Source organism: Leopardus geoffroyi, chromosome C2 (assembly GCF_018350155.1).
Source record: "Leopardus geoffroyi isolate Oge1 chromosome C2, O.geoffroyi_Oge1_pat1.0, whole genome shotgun sequence".
In the NCBI taxonomy this organism is placed as follows: domain Eukaryota; kingdom Metazoa; phylum Chordata; class Mammalia; order Carnivora; family Felidae; genus Leopardus; species Leopardus geoffroyi.
The window spans coordinates 149408319-149430271 of NC_059333.1; the positions used below are offsets into that span (position 1 = coordinate 149408319).

Consider the following 21953-nt stretch of genomic DNA (forward strand, 5'->3'; position numbering starts at 1 on the left):
CAACCTTGTCCCACGACCGGCCGAAAATGACAACCATGATTTCTGCATTTCCCACATGATTCTACTCTTTTCCTGGAGAAGGGCTAATGAATAAGAACATGACCCAAAGTCAATCCCAGTTCCAGAGCAGAAACGAGGGTCTAAGTTAGCACCTGTGCCGTGAAGGCCTGGTAACATTTAAAGCCGGGCACTTATTCAATATATACTTTTTAAAAAAAAAAAAAAAATTTTTTTAACATTTATTTATTTTTGAGACAGAGAGAGACAGAGCATGAACGGGGGAGGGTCAGAGAGAGGGAGACACAGGATCCGAAACAGGCTCCAGGCTCCGAGCTGTCAGCACAGAGCCCGACGTGGGGCTTGAACCCACGAACCATGAGATCATGACCTGAGCCGACGTCGGACACTCAACCGACTGAGCCGCCCAGGCGCCCCTATACTTTTAAGAACCTACTGTGTTCTGGCCGGTCCACATATGCTACTCATCTGTTTGTAGAGGTGTGCACAGCACCGGGATTCTCAACTGCCAACAGAAGGCTAAGAAGAAACTGAGAAAACCAGTCTCTAAAATACCAGCAACTCATCCAACCCTAAGCAAGTTTCCTATATTTTTCTTTCCATGCTGATTTTATTTCTATGCTGCATATTATTCCCTTAACCTGATGGAAGTGTTTTTTTTTTTAAATATATAGATATGGATAATGATGTATTTTTCTGACATTTTTAGACACCCTTAAAATATAGTATTACAATACAGTTTAAAGGTTTTTAAAAAATCTTAAACTTTGGGGTGCCTGGGTGGGTCAGTCAGTTAAGCGTCCGACTTCGGTTTAGGTCGTGATCTCACGGTTTGTGAGTTCAAGCCCCACACTGGGCTCTGCGCTGACAGCTCAGAGCCTGAAACCTGCTTCAGATTCTGTGTCTCCCTCTCTCTCTCTGCCCCAACCCCATTCATTCTCTCTCTCTCTCTCAAAAATAAACATTAAAATTTTTTTTCATAATTTTAAAAATCTTAAACTGGCTATTCTAGCAAGTAGTCCTATTTTATATCTTTAATACATTCCTTTTAAAACCTAACATACCTGGTACAAAGTTACAGCTACAAAGACTTACATAGTTACCAGTTCAAAAAGTAAAGCCATTGCATTATACCCTGAGAGAGCCCAATTCTGGTAATTCTTCACTCAGACAATAATGTATTCTTTAATCAATTTAATCAGTCAATCATAAATGGCCCTTTGCCTCCCAGGAAACACTTACCTCCTCAAGAAGCCGAGTGACAGCATCTATGTCATTATACGTCTTAGTCATCTGGCCAACTCTTTCAGCACATAAAACTGCAAAAAATAAAAGTGGCAATGAAACGACAATCACAAACCGGCCAAACAAATGACCCACCAAAACTGGTGGCCCTCAAATTGTGCCTGTGGATCGGACACAAAGGGTTGTTGGTTTTGCTGTGTTCAACCCACACTGTGCTGAGCACCATTGGATTTCATTTCCGGGGAAGAGCCCCAAGGAGGACTGAGAGAGGGGTAACTTCCAATCCTGCAAGGGTTTGACACTGTGTGTGTGTGTGTGTGTGTGTGCGTGCACTCACGTGCATGTGCACACTTAGAGGTGACACTACGGACGAGGCGCTGGAGTGGAAAGGGGTCTGGCTGCATATAAACTCAGAAAATGGAAGTGGGTCAGCAGCACAGCCACCAATGTGTGACTTACCAGAACGAGAGGGTGTAGACCTCACTAACCATACAGACCCAACCACATAGAGTGGGATCCTTCAGAAAGCAGCTGGTGGTGCAATTATTAAATAACACTCTTAGCTGATAATGACATGATGACAAAGCTCCTCCCCTCGCCTCCCCTCAATTCTACAGCTATGAGACCAGTTTCTACACCACGAAAACCAGGGTACTAGATTCTTCTTTAATCAACACCAAAAAGACTATTACTGCTATACACAAATACGCATACGTACACAGAGTGATATTTCATCATATATATAATTTACTGTGGTCATAAGAGGCTGTATGTAGGCCACTTTAGAACTGACCGTCTTTGTTCTCCTGTGGGGGGAAAAAGGTCATGTGATGAAAGAATGCTTTAGTCTGCGGAAAAACCTCAGGGTTGCTTTATTTAAATAGATGGCAGGGAATCGATTTGCGATTCAACAAACACCAAGAAGGTAGCATAGGCTTTATTCTGGGGAGGAAGGAATGAATGTAAATGGGTTGAGGACCCAAGTGTAAAAAATTATAAACTTGCCACTTTTGCAAGAAGTAACCTCATAGTAACTCTTTATAACGACGACTCTACAAAATAATTCTTGGTGAAGACTTGGCGAAGCTCTCACAATGACCCACATTCAGTAGCAGCCAAAGCAAGGCATTTGGAAATTAAGTGGGTTACTCAGCCAACCTACACTGCTAGTAGATTCTACGACTGGAATGCAATAGGTCTCTAAATATTTTATCAAACCCAAGTAAAGATCGGCCTCGTGAATGGGCTCGGAGGAATCTGATCTGTTGGAATGATTTTCTAGCTGAAGGAGCCCCGAAATCTGGTGCCAAATCTGAAATCCTACCAGCAAGGCCTTCCGGAGCCAGGAGGCGGGGCCCCTCCCTCTGCTGCCTTCACCCTGCACTTGATGAGAGCTGAGGGGGGGCGGGGGCTCGCCTCAGGAACTCTCCTTCCTCCCCTCCAGGGGAGCTGCCTGGCTAGGGGGATTTGTAAGGGTTGGTTTACACCAGAGTTTAATTTGATGGAGGTGGAGTCTGGCTCAAATTGCTCTAAACTGTTCCCTTAGCCCTGGGTCAGGAAAAATCCCTAAGTGAAGATTCCTACGCCCCAACAGGAGTTAGTTTTCATGCTGGACAGCTGTGCTGGGCTGTGGGCGCTCAGATAAAGATGCAGGAGCCCCCCCCCCCCCCCCACCGGCTCCCGGGTGGACTGGAAACAGACCCCCTTCCCCCTTCCCCCTTCCCCACCCCCACCGCAGTCACAAAAGGCCTCTGTGCTGAAACCGGGATTATGACTGGGGGCCTTAGTACCCCCCTTGCCTTTGAGGACCACGCCCTCTGCTATTGGGGAGGAAAATTACACCGGGCTGCACCTTAACTAATCTGGCCCCATGTCACCCTAACACAAGAGAGCACGATTCGGTGCTGCTTTTTTTTCTCCGGGATTGTATTAATTAGAATTTACACTTACATTTTGTGAGCTAATTTTTTGAATTGAGGTCACTGTAGTTAATCGTGTAGATAATCACATGCAGATGCAAGAAATAATACAGAGATCCCTTATACCCTTTACCCCGTTTCCCCGCAAGGGTAACATTTGGTAAAATGATATTCCAGCCAGGGCACTGACATTGATAAAATCCAGGAATCTGACTCCGATTTCCTCAGACTAACTGGTGCTCATCTGTGTGTGCACATGTGCTTGTGTGCTCCTGAATGACGAAGCTCTAACAATTCTATCACCGTGTAGGTTTGTGTATCTACGACCACAAAGATCCCTCGTGTTGCCCTTGTCTGAGGCTAATCTTAAAAAGCTTTAATGTACTTTAGCTATTGGCCCCATAGATGTAAACCTGGAATGGTGGGCTTTCTCTAGCATCAACCAGTCGGGCACATACTGTCACCATGCCCCCATGGTGACAGGAGGGCAGGGGTGACCATTCACATTCAGTCAGGGCTACAGGGTGAGGTAGAGACCTCCCCAAAGTCCCCAGGCCTTTGACAGCTCCCAGCTTCAGAAGTCAGAGGCATAAGTGAAAAACCACTGTTGACCCTGAATTGTTAAGGTATGTGCGCTGTTGTTCCAGTTATGTTTTTAAAAATACGTACAATTCCAACCAGGAGAAAATGTACTGATTCATAATACACAGAAAAAAAACTAGGATAGCCATAAAAATAATTGACATTTAGATGGTATTACACATTTTAATTTTTGTGCTTTAAAAAGAATTTGTTTTTGTAGTGACCATGCACTGATAGGAAAAGAATTACTTAAAATATTTTTCAGAAAATATACAGTCGACTATAGTTATAGGGTCCTGGGATCCTCCCTGATGCAACTTTTAAGAGAAATCAGTAACAGCAGCAGCAGAGAAATCAGACCCTTACTGGGCACACTTTCTATGGCCAGGCCATGTTCAATACTACTCTAATGGATTATCAAAAATGCTACAGGATAGAACTTTAACTCCATTTTACAAATGGGAACCAGAAGCCCAGAGTGGTTAAATAACTCCTCTGATGTCATACAGCTAGCAAATGGTGAATTTCAAAAAAAAAAAAAAAAAAAAAAGGAGGAGGGGGAGGGGGGAAGGGGTTGCAGAGGAGGGAGGGGGAGGAAGGAGGGGGGAAGGGGGAGGGGGAAGGAGAGGAAGGCGGAGGGGGAGGAAGGGGGAGGGGGAAGACGAAGAGGAAGAGGAAGACAAAGGAGAAGACAAGAGGAAGACGAAGACGAGATTCCCAGCAAGGGCAATAGTTAACATTTATAAAGCCCCTTCTACGTCTGAGATTTAAGGAGCTTTTTCCTTAAGCCTCACCACACCCCTGAAGGGTTTGTGCTGTTGTGACTATTCCACAGATGAGACAACTGTTGCTGGGAAAAGTTAAGGACCCGACTGAAGTCACAGCAAATGAGGTTGTAAGGTAAGGACTGCACCTAGGCCAATTTGGCTCCTGCCCTAACTAGGTTAGGGGGGGAACCATAAAGGATTCAAGGTCAAGGCTGAGGCTGGCACAAATCAACAATTCTTGGAAGCATAAACAGAGCAAGAAACTTCTGTGGCATAGGAGAAAGATCTCTGGTGCCACGACTCCGAGGCTTAGGTTTTCATAGGACATTCTACCAAGGTCATGAGGCCCTGGAAAAGCCCTGTAATTGTGTCTTCGGTTTCCTCTTCCAAGAAATGAGGGGGGCAGGAGTGAGAACAATGAGGTGGGAAAATAGCCAGTGAGGTCTTTAAACAGTAAGACAAGTACGGGCTGCACTTTCCAAGCAGCTTTCTAGATCCTCAATGTCCAATAAACCACGGTCCCGTTTCTCTCTCCACGGGAACAGTATTCCAAATGGAGGCTCCAGTTCTGTCCAAGGGAGCACTACCCAATCAATCCACTTCCACTCAAAGGATGTTCAAAAAAAAGAAAAGGACAGCCATAAACCTCTACAACAACATGGTAAAAGTAGGGTCCAAGTTCTAGAAAAAGAAGTATAATACGCCAACAGTAGCAAAGCAGATAGAGTGGACACTTAGACACCTCTAACAGTGTCAAACTAACGTGTGCCAAACGTGCACCAGGCTCTGTGCTGAGAGGGCAGGAGACTAGCCCTTCCAGGACACACAGAAAATGGGCAGGTTCCCCATCAGGGCATTCCTGGGCAGGGGCCTAGGGTGTGTGAGACCTGGCAAGTCCCTTTAGGGACTCTGGACTTTAATAATGGGACAACTGAAGCCACTGGAGGGTTCTCAAAGGGGGAGGGTCTACAAAAAAGCTGTATTTCAGGAACGATTCTGGCTCCAGCACAGAGAAACGGTGGGAGGTGGGGGTGGAGGTGGTCAAAGCTGTTGACAAATCCAAGGAAATTCTAAGTGGCTGCAAAAGTGGAGAGAAGTGGTCTCTTTTCTTGAGAGAGTTACGAGAGAAGACAGGGTGGGTGGTAAATCAGAAAGATAGGATCTGGGCTTCTCGCTGGGGCAGAGAGGACAAAGGCACTCCACTTCCTAGGCCTAGGGTCCCCGGGCAAGACAAGCTGGTGAGACAGAAGCTCAGAAGCATGCTGGGGCTGCCCCAGCACAATCACTGGCGAACGGGACAGCGGCTGAGGTCACCACAGGATCATGTGTGTGCCAGGCAGAGGGCCGTGCACAGCCCACAGCAGGAATGCCCTCCCGGGAGCTGAGGTACTAAACTGTGGTTAGGAAGAATCCGATTTGCAGTGAGAAAAGGGTTGAGCGCCGATCCTTGGGTGGGCAGGTAGAATCATGAAGTCAAATTCGAATGAGTGGCCCCGGGGCCGGCTGAGCAGAGACAGGGAGGCCCGAACTGGGTTGTCAGCTAACTGAAGGTGCAGATCAGAAGGGAGGCGGGGTGCTCTGGCTGAAAATCAGGCATGCAAACTTGATGCAAATTAAACCGTGCCCAAAACGATTTTGAGGATAAATGCTGGCATCCATCTTCAGCCAAGAAATCCCCAGTATCCACAGAGAGCAGGCCCTGAATAGAAATGAGTCCTTGCCTAATGCCAAGGAGATGCAGCCAAGTGAGAGGCTCGGGGGTTAAGACCTGAGGCCCAAGAGAAATCCCCACAGGGAAGAAAACAATGGGGCTGGGGACTGGGGGTGGGGGGAGGGGGGTGTGGTTCTCCAGGGACAGATCGGAAGTGGCCATCTGAAGGAGCCCTGGGGCAGGAGCGGGAGAAGAGGACAGAGGCTGTGCAGGCAGTAGGGCGGCCAGAGCAGGGAGCCAGAGGCACAACTCAGGAGGCCTGACTGATGAAGTGGAGGGCAAGAAGGTCCCAGCACACAACCTGTGAACCTGTGTCTTCTCGTCACATTAACAGGCTTGACAAGACCCCCTTGACATTTTGGCCTTATCAGACTTCTCGGAGAAACTCTTGTCAGCAGCCCTTACTTCCCATTTATGTGCTGCATTTTGGTGAAATGGTTCCCCTAAAGTTATGTCAACAGTTAGCTCTCATCATTTTTCTTAAATTTTTTTTTTTTTTTTACCTTTTACTTATTTTTGAGAGAGAGAGAGAGAGAGACAGACAGACAGACAGACAAAGCATGAGCAGGGGAGAGGCAGACAGAGAGGGAGACACAGAATCTGAAGCAGGCTCCAGGCTCTGAGCTGTGAGCACAGAGCCTGATGTGGGGCTCGAACTCACAAACCGCAAGATGGTGACCAGAAGTTGGACGCTTAACTGACTGAGCCATCCGGACGCACCTGCTCTCATCATTTCTTAACCTAATTTTGAGAACATTTCTCCTATGTCAGTTTTACATACGTATGGAACAAATGAGTGAATGAATATTTTGCACACATACAAATATGTGTGAGGGTGACATAAATGCACACATATATAAAATTATACACCTATATACACATAAGTGTGTGTGTATCCCAAGACCTCAGGGGACACTGCTCCCTTGTAACATGGCTAAGACCAAGTAGCCAACATCCATGAAAGGAGGGAAGATATTCACGACTGCCCATTACATTTGCACTTTTGGGTAGTTTGGCCGTGTGTTCTAGCTTATTCACAGGTCATTTCTTTAATTAACTAGAGCACTGTTTTTCAACTTTTTTTTAGAACCCAATTCTAGTCCCCTTCCCCGATAATTTCTCCTTTTATCTTCTGTACCTTAGCACTAGCTTTTTTTTTTTTTAAGTAAATTTTATTTTCTGTAATATTTATTATAACAACCATACAATATTGAATAAACTTTCGATACGCCCAGTGGAGACAGGAGCTGGCACTCAAGTATCAGAGAAAAGCATGGTCCACAAAGCGGTGGATTATCCCTCTCTCTCTCTCTCTGACCGGTAACAGCAGCCGTCAGTTGAAAAAGCATCCCTACATTTGGCCCCTGATCCTCCAGGAAGTAAACTTAATACCTAGTTACTGTCTGCCCTGCCCCTGGCAAGGGGTGGGAGGTTCAGAACCTGAAAGCCAAAGCTGAAAAGGTCCCCAAGAAATTCTAAATGAGTCACCACCGCTGCTAAGTTTCCAGGCATTACAGAATAAACGTCCTTTATTTAAAGCTTTGTCTACATGCTTTAGAATTTGATTTGTCAATGCTCCACTTAAAAACCCTCACCAGCTCTGCCACTGCCCACAAGCAGCAGCCTCGATACATAAATCATCCAGGGACCATCCATACCGGCTCCTCGCCGCCCCCATGCCCATGTTCCATCACGGCTCAGCCCTCCCTATGACACCACTCTCGGATGTCTGGCTTGGTCCCAGGTGTGCCCGTTTCCTTCTGCAGGGACGGTCCCTCTCCTGCTCCTCCATCTGGGGAGTTTCTGCTCCTCCCCAACGCCCATCTTCCTGCTGGGAAGATTTCCCATGGAAGATGGCTAGCAGTCATCCAGACGGGGCGGCTTGGCAAAGCATTCCGGCGAGGGGGGCATCTCTGAATGGCTGTTCTGACTCAGCCGCAGGGCCGCAATCCCTGCGTGTCGCGGCCAGACACAGGGCGGGTGGGCTAGAGGCATGGATCTCCGAACTTTCTGGCAGCGAAACTCAGGCTCTGAAAGTCACAGGACTTGCCTGAGGTCACAGACTTTAACCGTCCCCTGGGCCTCAGGGCGCCTGGGTGGCTCAGTCGATTAAGCCTCCGACTTCCAGCTCAGGTCACGACCTCACAGTCCGTGAATTCGAGCCCCACGCTGGGCTCTGTGCTGACAGCTCAGAGCCTGCAGCCTGCTTCGGATTCTATGTCTTCCTCTCTCTCTGCCCCTTCCCTGCCTGCACTCTCTCACTCTCTCAAAAAAAAAAAAAAAAAAAAAAAAAAAAATTCCCCTAGGCCTCTACCCAAGAGAAATAAAAACCTATGTCCACCCAAAACTTGTACACAAATGTTCACAGCAGCATTCCCCGTTATAAGCCAGAACATGGAAACACACAAGTGACTCTCTACTGGTGAACGGATACACGAGATGTGGTATGTGTGTGCAGTCTGTAAAAAGGAACGAAGCATTGGGGTGCCTGGGTGGCTCAACTGGTTCAGGGTCTGGCTCCTGATTTCAGCTCAGGTCATGATTTCACCGTGCATCGCATCGAGCTCCGCGTCAGGCTTCGCACTGCCGGTTCAGAGCCCGCTTGGGATTCTCTCTCTCCCCCTCTCTTGCACACTAACACCTCTCTCTCTAAATAAATAAAGAAACTTTCTCTAAATGACTAAATAAGTACTGATACATGCTGCAACATGGAGGAACCTCAAAAACTTGATGCTCAGAAGCGGCCAGGCACAAAAGACCATACTCTGTAGGATCCCATTCCTATTCAGTACCCGATACGGGCCGATTAGAGAGCAGGTAAGTGGCTGCTGGGGGCTGGGAGTGGGGATGGGATTAGCTGTGAACAGGGGTGAGGGAGCTCACACAGGGAGGGGATACAAATGTTCTAAAACTGAACTGTGGTGGGGGCACCTGGGTGGCTCAGTCAGTTGAGTGTCCGACTCTTGATTCTGGCTCAGGTCATGATCCCAGGGTCGTGGGATGGAGCCCTGTGTTGGGATCCACACTAAGCACGGAGCCTGCTTAAGATTCTCTCTCTCTCTCTCTCTCTCTCTCTCTCTCTCTCTCTCTCTCTCTCTCCCCCCGTCCCTCCCTACAGCATGCATGTGCGCTCTCTCTCCCTCGCTCTCTAAAAGACTAAATAAATAAAACTAAACTATGGTGACGGTTGTACAACTCGGAATTCACTAAAAGTCATTACACTGTCCAGTTAAAAGAGCTGAATTTTATGGCAGCAGGTGGTACCTCAAGGCTTTAAGTTAGCAAACGACACTCAAGCATTCGGGGGCTACATTTACTGTACCCCAACCGCTGCCTCATGACATGGCATTGCAGAGGCACTGTCTTGTTATCTCGATCCCTGACTGAGCCTTCCGCAGACCACAGCGGGGTTCTCAGACCGCAAAACTGTTCAGGAGGAGCGATCACCCACTTCGGAATGAGCCCTGAGAAAAGGCACACAAACGTACCAGTGCACCCCACAGAGACTAGGTTATTTTCAGTTAGAGAACCGTCACTAAAATGTGCTCAGATAGTACAGCCGCCTCTCTCCGGTTTTTGAAAAGAGTGACTCTGGAGTCTCCTCCCAGGCATGACACGTCCATCCTTTTCCCAAAGGACAGCCTCAGCCCGGGCTTAGCTGTTGTCCTTCAATATCCACCTTCACAATCAGCCCAACAGCCCAAGTGGGTTAACCACTACGACCCAGAAGACACACGTTATTTGGTTTAAAAAAGAACTATTTTGATGCAGCCCTTGTAGAGGGTGTGGAAGAACAGGGTGAGGACCCACCCATCAAAAATGGCTAGAGCCATAATGAATGTTATTCTTTTTTTTTTTTTTAATGCTTATTTAGTTTTGAGAGAGAAAGAGACAGAGTGTGAGTGGGGTACGGGCAGGGAGAGGAGACAGAATCCGAAGCAGGCTCCAGGCTCTGAGCTGTCAGCACAAGAGCCCAACACAGGGCTTGAACTCACAGACTATGAGATCATGACCTGAGCCGAAGTCGGACACTTAACCAACTGGGCCACCCAGGTGCCCCACATGCAATTCTTACAAAAGTCCCATGTCCCCACCTACCTGGGTTATGTAAGGCACATGAAGGCAGCAGAGTCTTATTTGGGGCCCAACACATAATTGGTACTCAAAAAAAAGGAAGATTTTGTATTCTCACAGACCAGTCTTGGGAAAGAAAGGCTCACGTCTAACCGACACCCCAGAGAGAGGTGAAAACATGAAACCCTGGTGTAGAGCTTATCACCCCCAAATAAGCAAATGTCCCAGAGAGTCACCTCCCTATTCCTCCCAGCTTTTGGGGGGTGGAGGGAAGAAGCCATCTGGAAAAGGGCCATCTCAAGTCTAAAGTAACACAAAGCGATGACGAGGTGGGAGATTGCTAAGAAAGAAGCTGTGTTCAAAGGAAAGGCATCAACTGGTAAGTAGCTGTGGTCTCCAGCCGGAAGCAAACGGACACCTGGGTGAACAGGTGCTGGTTTGCCACGGCGGCCACGGAGGCGGCCTCCGGGACAGTGTGGTGGCAGAGGCCAGCCCACTACAACAGTAGTCAGTTCGGCCACTGCCTGCGCCTGCGTGGCGCCCGGTCTGCGCACTGGGAGGTGGGAGAGGGACAGCACTGCCAAGAGCAGAGACCTGATCGTACAGCTGTGGCGACATTTAACTGCTCACCAGCATCATTAACTGAAATTTAAGTGTGACTATGTTATTGGCTCACGTCCCCTTCCGAGGTGGGCTGAGAGCAGAGCACCGTGGCAGGTTACTGAAGAGGCAGGGAAGGAGAAAGGAAATGAGTCTTGAGTATATACATCATGCCAGCCACCACCCTGGTCATTTTACAAACATTATTTACTTAAAACCAAGAACAGCTCCATGACACCAGTATGAGCCACATTTAACACACCAGACAGGGAGAGGCCAAGTGGCTTATCCAAGGACATAACCAAGGACTTGGGCCTGGTCTATTAGAGGCCATAAACAGCCACCCCGCCCTAGACCGGAACACTCAGTGTTGATCTATGGTGGCCGTTCGTGATCAGGATATCTAAAGAGGGCTTGCTTGGTGATCGCCAATTATGACTGCTCACCACGTGCTGGCACTCTGCCAAGTGTGGGATGGCTATCATCTCCTTCAGTGTTTACATTCATCCTAGGAGAAAAGTATTACTGTCGGCCGTCCACATTGCCTAAGGTCACAGAGCTATTATGGGAGGGCCTGATCAGTCTGACCCCCAAGTTGGCACTCTTAGCCACTGTCTCCTGAGTAAATACATGACTCCCACTCTCAAGCTGAGCTGGTAAGATGCATACATAAATTAGCATAATACAGAGGAGCAAGCAGGAAAGGCCAAGTGAGAGATGCCGTTGGGAGTTCGGATACAAGAAGACGGGGCGGCAAGGGGGCAGGGGAAAGGTGCCAGAAGTGGGCAGAGCAGCAAGAGGACCCCAAAATAACAAAGGCTCTGGGTGAACCTTGCCCGTGGCCAGCCCTGGGGCTATGCGGGTACCTGCACTCCAGTAAGAGAACCACCCTGAGCAACTGACATCACTGGAGGCCTGCGTGGGGTAGCCATGGATACCAACAACCAAACCCCAGGCTGGAGACCAAGGTAATCAACACCACGAGCACACAGTGCTGAGGCCAGGACTGATAAGCCGGGTCACCTCCCTCCTGATCTTAACCCTACAGGAGAGAGTCCTGCATAGCGCCCTCATGTGCTGCTGGCCACACCGTGTCCACACACACACACACACACACACACACACACACACACCAAGGTGGGACCCTGACAGCTCCTTCTCCAGGGCAGACATCATACACCTCCCCCGCCTCCCCGCCCCGGCCATTCTCCACGCAGCCTGGCCCTCCGCCAGCAGCCCGCGATTTCCTCCTCAAACTGGAGGAATCCGCTGTCTGTGCTGCCTCTCAGGCTTCACCTTGGGCCCAGCTGAAGAACTTGAATGACCCAGCAGGGTGCAGCTATGCACAGTCACACGGGCCCCAGGCTCTCCACCAAGTTCTACGTTCCCACTGCCAACTGGTGTTTCTCCATCTCTGCTTTTCCAGATGATAATTTCTGGTTAGTGCTCATCACCTGAAAATGGCCCTTTGTGCAAAAGACCGACGTGGCCACTCACACCCTGGCCACCAGGAGCCACCTCTGAGGACAGGACACTTGCTCTCCTGCAGCCTGCGGGCTCAGAAAACCAAAACCTGCTACGAGAGCACTCGGTAACCCCCAGAAAATTCTATGTGCTCTTTCCGAATCCTGCTGCCTGCCAGCAATCGGGGAGGGAATCTTGCAGTCGGGTAACAGCCTCAGGAGTGTCCGGGTGAGGAAAACTCATGAGATCAGGCTTCCCGAGGCATGCCCTTGAGAAAGCGGTGGGAATCTGCCACACAGCAAACCACAAGGAAGTGACCTCAGAAGTTCATCTTCGTCAGTGCCCTTCAGTGATGCCAGTGCCAGTGCCCTTCACTCCCAGCAGCACCGAGACGGGCTTCCTGCCTGATCTCACACGGAGCAGAGGGGGCTGGGGCAAACAAGCAGGGCCCTGCTCCAAGACCGCCACATGGGACGAAGCTGCTTGAGGTCAGTTCTGTGTCTGCACTGTGCAAGTTCTCAGTGGCCAGAAGACACAGAGCCCAGGCACTTTCTCTCCCTGAGGACGGTAAGAGCCAGACAGCCTCTCACAGCTGCTTCTCCTGGGAGCCCCGCCTCCCTGTGAGCACCCACTTCGTGGGTTAGAACGGCCAGAAGGGGCCTTCGACTCCATCAGCACCTCGTGCCTGGGTGCAGTGGAAGGTAGACCCCAGGCAGGGTGACGGCGGTGGAATTTGGACAGGGACAGCCGAGCTGAGCCTCAGTCATTCTGACTGCAAATGGGAATAGCACTATTGCAAAGGCTGCTTTGAAGGTGAGAGGGTGACATTAGAAAGTACCCATCACCCCCACAAGGTGACTGGGAGAAAACACATGTCTCGTGTATTCACAGCTATCAGAGCAACCCAAATACTGATTGTGTCCTTCAATGGTCAGCCAAAATCACCTCTTTGAGATCAGTCCACAGGGAAGAAAAGCACCTAAAACAGCTCAGAATCCAGGGAACGCAGTCACGTCCACATCCTGCACATAATTTCATTATTCAAGAGCATTTCTCTTCCATACACGGGACTTGCTGGCCCATGAACTCAAGACAATGTCGGAGAAAAGCAGGGTCCTGCCCAGCACCGGGCTTGCTCTGGGACACAGGACTGGCCACAGAAACCAAATCTTCCAAAACAAACCTCTATCTTCCAACCTATGCTCCAGACTTCCTTCAGGGCGGGAGCCAGTCTCATGAATTTTCTCTGACAAAGAAAACTGAGCACACTGGCTATGAAGTCTTTCTTTTGAGCTTACTGTCCTAAAATTACTATGAACAAGTCACCCCCTCCCCCCTTACAGGACAGCTAAACATTTTATTGAAGAAAGGAAGGCAATGGGAAGGGAAAAAACAAAAGAGAATGTAAGTCTATCCTAAGATGCCAAATACAAAGCAGTGCCCCTCTCAAATGAGATCATTGAGTAGGGACCCTGTGTTGGGGGATGTCAACAAAAAGATGCGACCTCCAGTTGACCTGTGAGCGGGAGTCGGCCACTTGGAGCCTCCCCACACCCTCCTTGGAATATGGGTTCTGCTCGCCTTTCCTGCTCCCAGAGGCTGCTCCAAGGACACAGCCTTGAGATGGCGATGGGCTGCGAACACCTGAGCGGCCAACATGGCCGCACCCAGTTAGGGCCTCTTTCTAAACAAACTTCTAAGGTTTGGCAGGTGGCTGCACAGATCCACTGTCTTGCTGCTGCCCGCCCAGGACAAGCCTCGCCCGTTCCCTCTCTGCTTATTGAACTGCCACCTACCGAGCTGGAGTGGCCGGCCTCCTCCTTCACCTCTCCCTGCCCAAGGAGGTTTCAGATTACGCCTGGGAAACTCCCAAGGGGGTGGCCAACCAACACCCACGGTTATCTCTGAAATGTAGACAGGGGACAATGTGCGTTGGAATCAGCCAGAGGGCACATTAAAACCCAGTCTGCTGGGCCCCACCCCAGAGAGCCTGGCTCAGCAGGTCTGGGGCAGGGCCCCAGAATGTGCATTTCTAACACAATCCTGGGTGATGCTGGTGCTACTGGGTGGGGGGGCCCCACTTTGAGAACTGCTAGCATGGTGATTTAAGAGCAGAGGGCCCTTGGGGCGCCTGGGTGGCGCAGTCGGTTAAGCGTCCGACTTCAGCCAGGTCACGATCTCGCGGTCCGTGAGTTCGAGCCCCGCGTCGGGCTCTGGGCTGATGGCTCAGAGCCTGGAGCCTGTTTCCGATTCTGTGTCTCCCTCTCTCGCTGCCCCTCCCCCGTTCATGCTCTGTCTCTCTCTGTCCCAAAAATAAATAAACGTTGAAAAAAAAAAAAAAATTTTTTTTAAAAGAGCAGAGGGCCCTTGAGTTGTTCTACATAGGCTGAAACCACTTACTAGCTCTGTGACTCTGGACAAGTTAACTTAAGTTTCCTCTTACAAGCCTGTGAAATGGAAATGATAATAGCACTTAACCTCTGATCTGGCTGTTTGAAGGATTAAATGCACAAATCCACATGAAGTACTCACAACGGTGCCTGGCACGTAGTAAGAGCACAATAAACACTGGCTCTCATCACCATCATCTGGCTCCCAGTATTTTTCTTAAAGTTAAAAATATGGATAGATGAAATATATACAACACAAAATGTTTTCTTCTCTTGACTAGGCTCTAAGACACTGTTCCAGAATCTTGTATAGCCTTTAATTTAGAATCATATGGTTCTGTGACTGCTTTCTAAACTCATCTCACTCTGCTTACGGCAACTGCTCATCTCATATTTTCATATGCACAGGAATCCCCTGAAGATCTCGTTAAAAGGTGGGTTTTGACTTGGTGGGTCTGGGGCCTGAGCATCTGCATTTCCAACAGGCTCCCAGGTGATGTGGGGACACGGGGGCTGGAAGGGACACCAGCTGACCCAGGGAAACCTGGGCTGGCCCTAGCTCTAGGAGAGCAGGCAGATGCCTTTCTCTTGAGTACTTGCAGGAACCTGACTAATGCACAGTCCCCATCGGCCAGCCATTCCTACACCATCTCCTTCTTGAAAGGGCCAGGCGGGGTTTGAGGCCTCAGCTTGGAGACCCCCATCTCTCTGCCAGCTCTTCCCTTCCCCGGCTTTCTCCAATTTAATGCTTTTAACTGTCCTGTGGTAAAATGTTACTGTTTTTAGGACAGAATGTTTTTCTGAAACGAAAACACTTCTGATAAGGCCAATTATAAATAACTTAAAAAAAATTTTTTTTAATGTTTATCTTTGTTTTTGAGAAGAGAGAGACAGAGCATGAGCAGGGGAGAGGCAGAGAAAGGGAGACACAGAATCGGAAGCAGGCTCCAGGCTCTGAGCTGTTAGCACAGAGCCCGACACAGGGCTTGAACTCATCAACTGTGAGATCATGACCTGAGCTGAAGCTGGACGCTCAACAGACTGAGCCACCCAGGCGCCCCTATAAATAACTTTTAAAATAAAAGTTATGTTGAGACATGAAGATAAACCATTTCAGAGCAGAACTTTGTAAAGGTATTCAGACTGTTTTTCCTCAAGACCTAAAGAACATACATGCAGTCACTGTTTAAACATTCTGCTGCACCCCCAAAATCCCTTTCTCTGCACTGCGGGCAAAAGCCCCAGAAGCCCAACTAGGAAACTCCCACTGAGCATCTGGGCCTCTCACTGAATTAACACCCTCACTTCTCCAGAAGCAGTGTCCCTCTAACAGAGCCCGAAGGTGGGTCCCCAGGTGACTTCGAAGTCAGCCTTGTACTTTTCCATTTGAAAGAATCCTAAATTAAAAAAAAAAAAAAAAAAATCCCTGTTTCAAATCAGTGATTAATGACTTTTTAAAGATAAGCAACACCAGCACAAAAACATACTTTATTTAATAATGACTCAGTCTCAGGGCGCCTGGGTGGCTTAGTCGGTTGAGCCTCCGACTTCGGCTCAGGTCACTCATGATCTTACTGTTCGTGAGTTCCGTGCTGATAGCTCAGAGCCTGGAGTCTGCTTTGAATTCTGTGTCTCCCTCTCTCTCTGCCCCTCCCCAACTCGCACTCTGTCTCTCTCTCAAAAATAAACAAATGTTTAAAAAAAATTTTTTTTTTAAATAATAATGACTCAGTCTCTTGCTAATTTACCAAAACCTGTTCAGTCACAAGAAAACAACCAAAACTCTTAAAGCAGAGTACTGGAATGCCACACACACACACACACACACACACACACACACACACACACACACAGCAAAAAGACAACTAACTGATATTTGCAACAACATGTATGAATCAGTCAAGCAACAGGAACCAGTCAAAATAATGCACCCTGTTTGATTCCATCTGTGTAGATCAAGAACAAAGGAGCAAAATAAATCTCAGGTCATAGAACTCAGGACAATGGTCTCCCTCCTGGGGCACAAGGGGCTTTCCCAGGGTGCCAGACGTACTACGTGTGGTTTTACAAGGGGGTCATCACAAGCCATCCACCGACGTAAGATCTGTGTGCTTGAAGTTATACCTCAATAGGGAAATAAAAGAGTGCTGTGAGATCAGTGAAACAGCCAGGCGTACTTAGACACTAACAGGGAAAGGGTCAGTTTGAACAAAGTACGAATTTACCCTCTTCCAAGAGGTCCAGGCTTTCATGCTGCTCGCTGGTGGGCTTCCTCTCTTCATCTTGGTAGTCGTACTCAAAACACTCTTCTTCCCTTCCCACGTCTCTCAGGGACATTGCTGAAGTCACCCCAGAGCCAAAACATTGCCCTAAGGGGCTGTTCTTGGGGGAGCTCCCAGCCGTCTGCCCAGAGGAGCCATTGGAGCCCGGGCCCCTGGGGCACACGCTCGGCCCTGGACGGGGCCGAGGATGTGCCCTGGCTGAGCTAGAGTGGAGGGTGTACACAGGGCCATTGGCCCAGCATCACCCAGCACAGACCCGGAAGGGGGTGTGGTTCCCAGGAGCAGAGAGGAGGGACAGGGTGGGGGCAGGAGAGGGAGAAGCACCTGCCAGAACGGGAAGGCCCTGCCTGCCCCAGGGCGACCGTGCCAGGTGCTGTGGATTCAGAGGGGGAGGTAGGCAGGCAGGTGGAGGACCTCAGGCAAGCTCTCCACCTCCAGATGCCCCTCCCCATTCTCCTCCCCCAGGAAGCAGTGAGGAAATGGTGGCTCCCTGGAAGTTTCGTAGCAACTGCACAGGGTGATACCAAGAAAGCCTTAAGCAGGTGCACCTGTCTACAGGTGGGACCCTAGAAGAAAAGCTGCCCTGGTAAATAACTGCACAATGCCCTCAGATGGGAGGTTTTCGGTGGGCACGCTCCAGAAGCTGAGACCCAGCGGACTTTGACAACAGCCTGACACAGTGCTGAATGGGAAAGGAAGTGATCATTCTCATTTCTAGCAGAAGGGAAAAAAAATTAAAAAAAAAAAAACACATGGCAGGAACCATTACCTGTTTTAAGATTAATTCAATCTTTCTTTGGTAATAATACATTGCATCTGCTCTTTTTAAATCTGCATTTGATAACCCCCACTCTCATCCTAAATCTGCGCATTCACAGTCAAATCCGTAAATTCCAATTGCTGGGATAAGGGGGAAAATAATCTAAAGCCTAATAGCTTACAACATTGCCTGGAAGAAGAATCCAGTTTAATTGTGTGTCTCAATACCAATTCCTCTGTACTGCTTAATTTTGCCTTTAACAGTGAAAATGGCAGGTCCCTCCATCAAACCCACTGGAAGGTGGCCCTGAACGCTGGCATCTGAGAAGTACAGCACATTCTGTGATTTCTGGGCTTCAGCTGCCTCCCAGCTACACTGTGGCAGGTCTCCCGGCTCCTAAAAGCCACATCAGACCTATTCCTCCTCCCCCCGATTCACCTCCCCCAGGTAACCAAGAGGGAGGCTTTCAGCAGAGGCAAGACCATTATCAAGAATTCTCTGCACAGGCTCAGGCCCTAGGTCTCATTCATCTTTGGATCCTTAAGTCTGAAGATCCTGTTTTGGTAAGCTAAAAATGTCTGCTGCATTGAATCGCTACCTCCATAAAAATGAATTTAAGACCACACGAGTGCCTGAAATAGAAAATCAGAATATAACAAAAGTGCTATTTAAAAATGAAACCCTAGAGACATATGCATTGTCTGGTTAATATTTTGGAACCTGAAAATGATTACTACATTTTATAACATTAAAAATGTGTCCTTTGTAAAAAGGAGGCTTAGCAGAAATTCAGTGGCAGGGAGTTTAAAATCGCATTTTGAAAATCTGCATTAGCTTTCAGCACAATGTTTATGAGGATACACGCTCAGGAAAAAAAAAATGCCACTTAATCTCAATAAATGGCATCAAATTGGGCCTGATTCAATTCAAACGACGGTGAGTCTGAAACCCTGGCAAGGGAGGGAGGGACAGAGGGAGTATTATTCATTCAGCAAATATAAGGCCGACTATAAGACGTGTAGGATACTGTGCTGGGCCACGGTGTGTGTAAATGAAAACAAAAGCTGATTTCATGTAGTTGAAAATACTCTCAGTGATGACTCATAACCAAGTTGCTTATACTCAGCTTTTTTTTTTTTTTTTTTTTAAATTTATTTTTGGGACAGAGACAGACAGAGCATGAACGGGGGAGGGGCAGAGAGAGAGGGAGACACAGAATCGGAAACAGGCTCCAGGCTCTGAGCCATCAGCCCAGAGCCTGACGCGGGGCTCGAACTCACGGACCGCGAGATCGTGACCTGGCTGAAGTCGGATGCTTAACCGACTGCGCCACCCAGGCGCCCCTCTTATACTCAGCTTTTAACTCAAATCTAGGCTACCTTTAACAAATGAAGCCCAAGTCTACACATATTACGTAGTAAACATTTAGGACACGGCATTTTGAACACAAAACCATCCTAGACTCTTCATGTCACCTCATATGCCTGGGTTTAGTCCTTCAGGACATTCCCTGCCCCCCACCCCAAATCTCTCCTCCCTCCCCACCCTGCAGGGATGTGAAGGAATTCTCAAACCTCATCCACATCTGCATTCATTTCAAGGTTAAAGGCAGACACGGGCCCAAGAGCATCTTCTCTGACAGAGTAATCTCTCCAAAAGCCAAAGCAAGAAAGCCCAGGAATCCCTGTGCCAAGTGGGAGACCCTGGACCTCTGGATGAAGAGTCAAGTAGCAAGGGTGTTGCCGTCCCAGAGGCAAGGAGCAGACACTGGGGCCCCGGGCAGGGCGGCAGGGACTGAGTTCAGGACCTTCCCTGGGAACACTGGACAGGAAGGCTGTAGGTGGAAGGTGTCCCCTCTTGCAGGGTGGAGGGGCATCCTTCTGTGAGTGTCCCTCTTCAGATCTACTCAACATACCATCACAGAAGTCACTGTCCTGAAGCTCCACCATGCCTGAGACGGGCCACAAGTCACTGGCGCTATTTACATTTACATTTAAATTGATTAAAATTAAGTAAAATTCAAGATTCAGTCATGCTAGCCACGTTTCCAGTGCTCCAGAGCCACACGTGGCCAGTGGCTACCATCCTGGACAGCACCGCACAATGTTGCCATTGTCACAACAAGTCCTACTGGGCACCAGCCCTCCAGAGGGTGTCCCTTCGTCTCGAGACGCGGGCTATACGCTTCTTGGCCTCCATAGCCTGTGCCTCCCCTGCAGCCCCCTGCCCGCCTGACCCCACGGCACTCTCCTGCCGTGAGTGTCCTTGTCCTCTTCCGAGGGCCACCCACAGCGCAGACTTCTCTCAGTGCTCCATGCACCTCCTCCCTCCATTTCTCGGCCCTGGCTAAGGGTGCCGGTTACTGACGATCCTTCTCCAAGGACCTCGCTTATGCCATTAAAAAAAATAAGTAACAGAAACATGGGCTCTGGGCTTGCATCTACTTCTTAGGAAGGACATTACCGCTACTTTACTCAAGCCAGTGAGAAGAGCTGACAGTTACATTATGCATTTACACTTAATTCTTTTTTTCCCCCCAAGTCGCTTTAAGAGCCATTCACAGGGTGTTGTTTGGGAAGGGAAGAGCCGTCCTGCACTGTCAAAGGTGCATCCTGCAATAAACACAAGATGAAAACACAGAGGCCTGTTTGCATCGTATGACACAGAGTGCAGGAACATTAGAAAATCATCAAAAACCAAGTCTTTTTTTTTTTTTTTTTTATTTTTACTTATTTGTTTTGAGAGGGACAGAGACCGCATGAGTGAGGGAAGGGCAGAGAGAGAGAGAGAGAGAGAGAGAGAGAATATCCCAAGCAGGCTCCGCCATGACAGCTCATAAACCGTGAGATCATGACCCAAGCTGAAACCGAGAGGTGGATGCTTAACCGACTTGGCCACCCAGGCACCCACCCCACCCCTAGTAACAGCTTTTCAGTTAATGCCTAAAGTATCTCCAGCAAAACTTTACTCCCAAAATGGCCACCCCTACCTTAGAGTGGCATTTTAGAGGTCACTGCAATGAAGCCAAGCAGTAGAGCACACATGACCGCCCCCGTGTATTGCCACGGACTTTTCACTATGAAGTAAGAAGCCCAGAGAAAGGCTTCCTCAGCCATCCACTGGTTTCCCCATGATGAGATCAGCATGAGCGAGACCACCTCCTGCCTGGACATCCACATCTGTAATGCTGCTCAGTGAGGAGAGAGGGTGCACAGTCACAAAGAAAGTGCAGCAAGAAACGGGTGGTCAAGATACTATACCCTTGTTCCAAATGCCACTCACCTTCTGAAAGGGATTTTTTTTTTTTGTAATTTTTTTTTATGTTTATCTTTGAGAGACAGTGAGTGTGCGTGAGTGAGGGAGGGACAGAGAAAGAGGGAGAAAGAATCCGAAGCAGGCTCCAGGCTCTGAGCTGTAGGCACAGAGCCCAACGTAGGGCTTAAACTCACAGACTCACAGAGAGATCATGACCTGAGCCCAAGTCGGACGCTCAACCGACTGAGCTACGCAGGTGCCCCATGAAAGGGATTTGTAGAAAGAACTTACTAACTACACTATCTCTGAGAAAATAAAATTAAGCACTGGCCCAGTACATCACTGTTTACAAAAAGCTTTTACAGTTGACCCTTGCACAACATGGTTTTGAACTGCATGGGTCCACTTATACGTGGATTTTCTTCTCGATAAATACAATCCAGTGCTGTGAATCTATTTTCCCTAATGATTTTCTTAATAACCTTTTCTTTTCTCCAGCTTACTGTATTGTAAGAACACCTTAATCGACTGTTTATGTTATTGATAAAGCTACCAGTCAACGGTAGGCTATTCTAGTAGTTACGTTTTGGAGGAGCCAAAAGTTCTACGCAGATTTTTTTTTTTTTTATCGTGCGGCAGGGAGGGGGTCGGCATCCCAAACCTCTATGATGTTCGAGGGTCAACTGTCCTTTATTCACGCTCCTTATACTCTTCACAATGGCTCTGGTCAGTGTGGCTGTCCCCACTTGCCAGATGGGCCATCTGGGTTGACAGGCTCACAGAGGTCCCAGGATGTGCCCAAACCACATAGCCATACGGGGCGCAAAACAGGCCTCAAGCAGAAACTCCATGCCCGTGCACTGTGTGGTGTTCTACCTACTTCTAG

General features: G+C 48.7%; 1 protein-coding gene across 13 annotated transcripts in view; it reads right to left on the minus strand.

Annotated features, from left to right (window-relative positions):
- Nucleotides 1-21953, minus strand: part of TRAK1 (trafficking kinesin protein 1) — a 194950-nt gene that overhangs the window by 44124 nt on the left and 128873 nt on the right. For 10 of the 13 annotated variants that reach the window (XM_045437019.1, XM_045437017.1, XM_045437018.1 and 7 more), the window contains one exon: nucleotides 1261-1337. In XM_045437019.1, coding sequence (XP_045292975.1) covers nucleotides 1261-1311 — 51 coding nt within the window. In that variant the 5' untranslated portion in view covers nucleotides 1312-1337. Of the gene's footprint in view, nucleotides 1-1260; nucleotides 1338-2679; nucleotides 2886-16995; nucleotides 17110-21953 lie in introns of those variants that run through there. The other 3 variants (XM_045437014.1, XM_045437023.1, XM_045437020.1) reach the window with 2 other exon arrangements.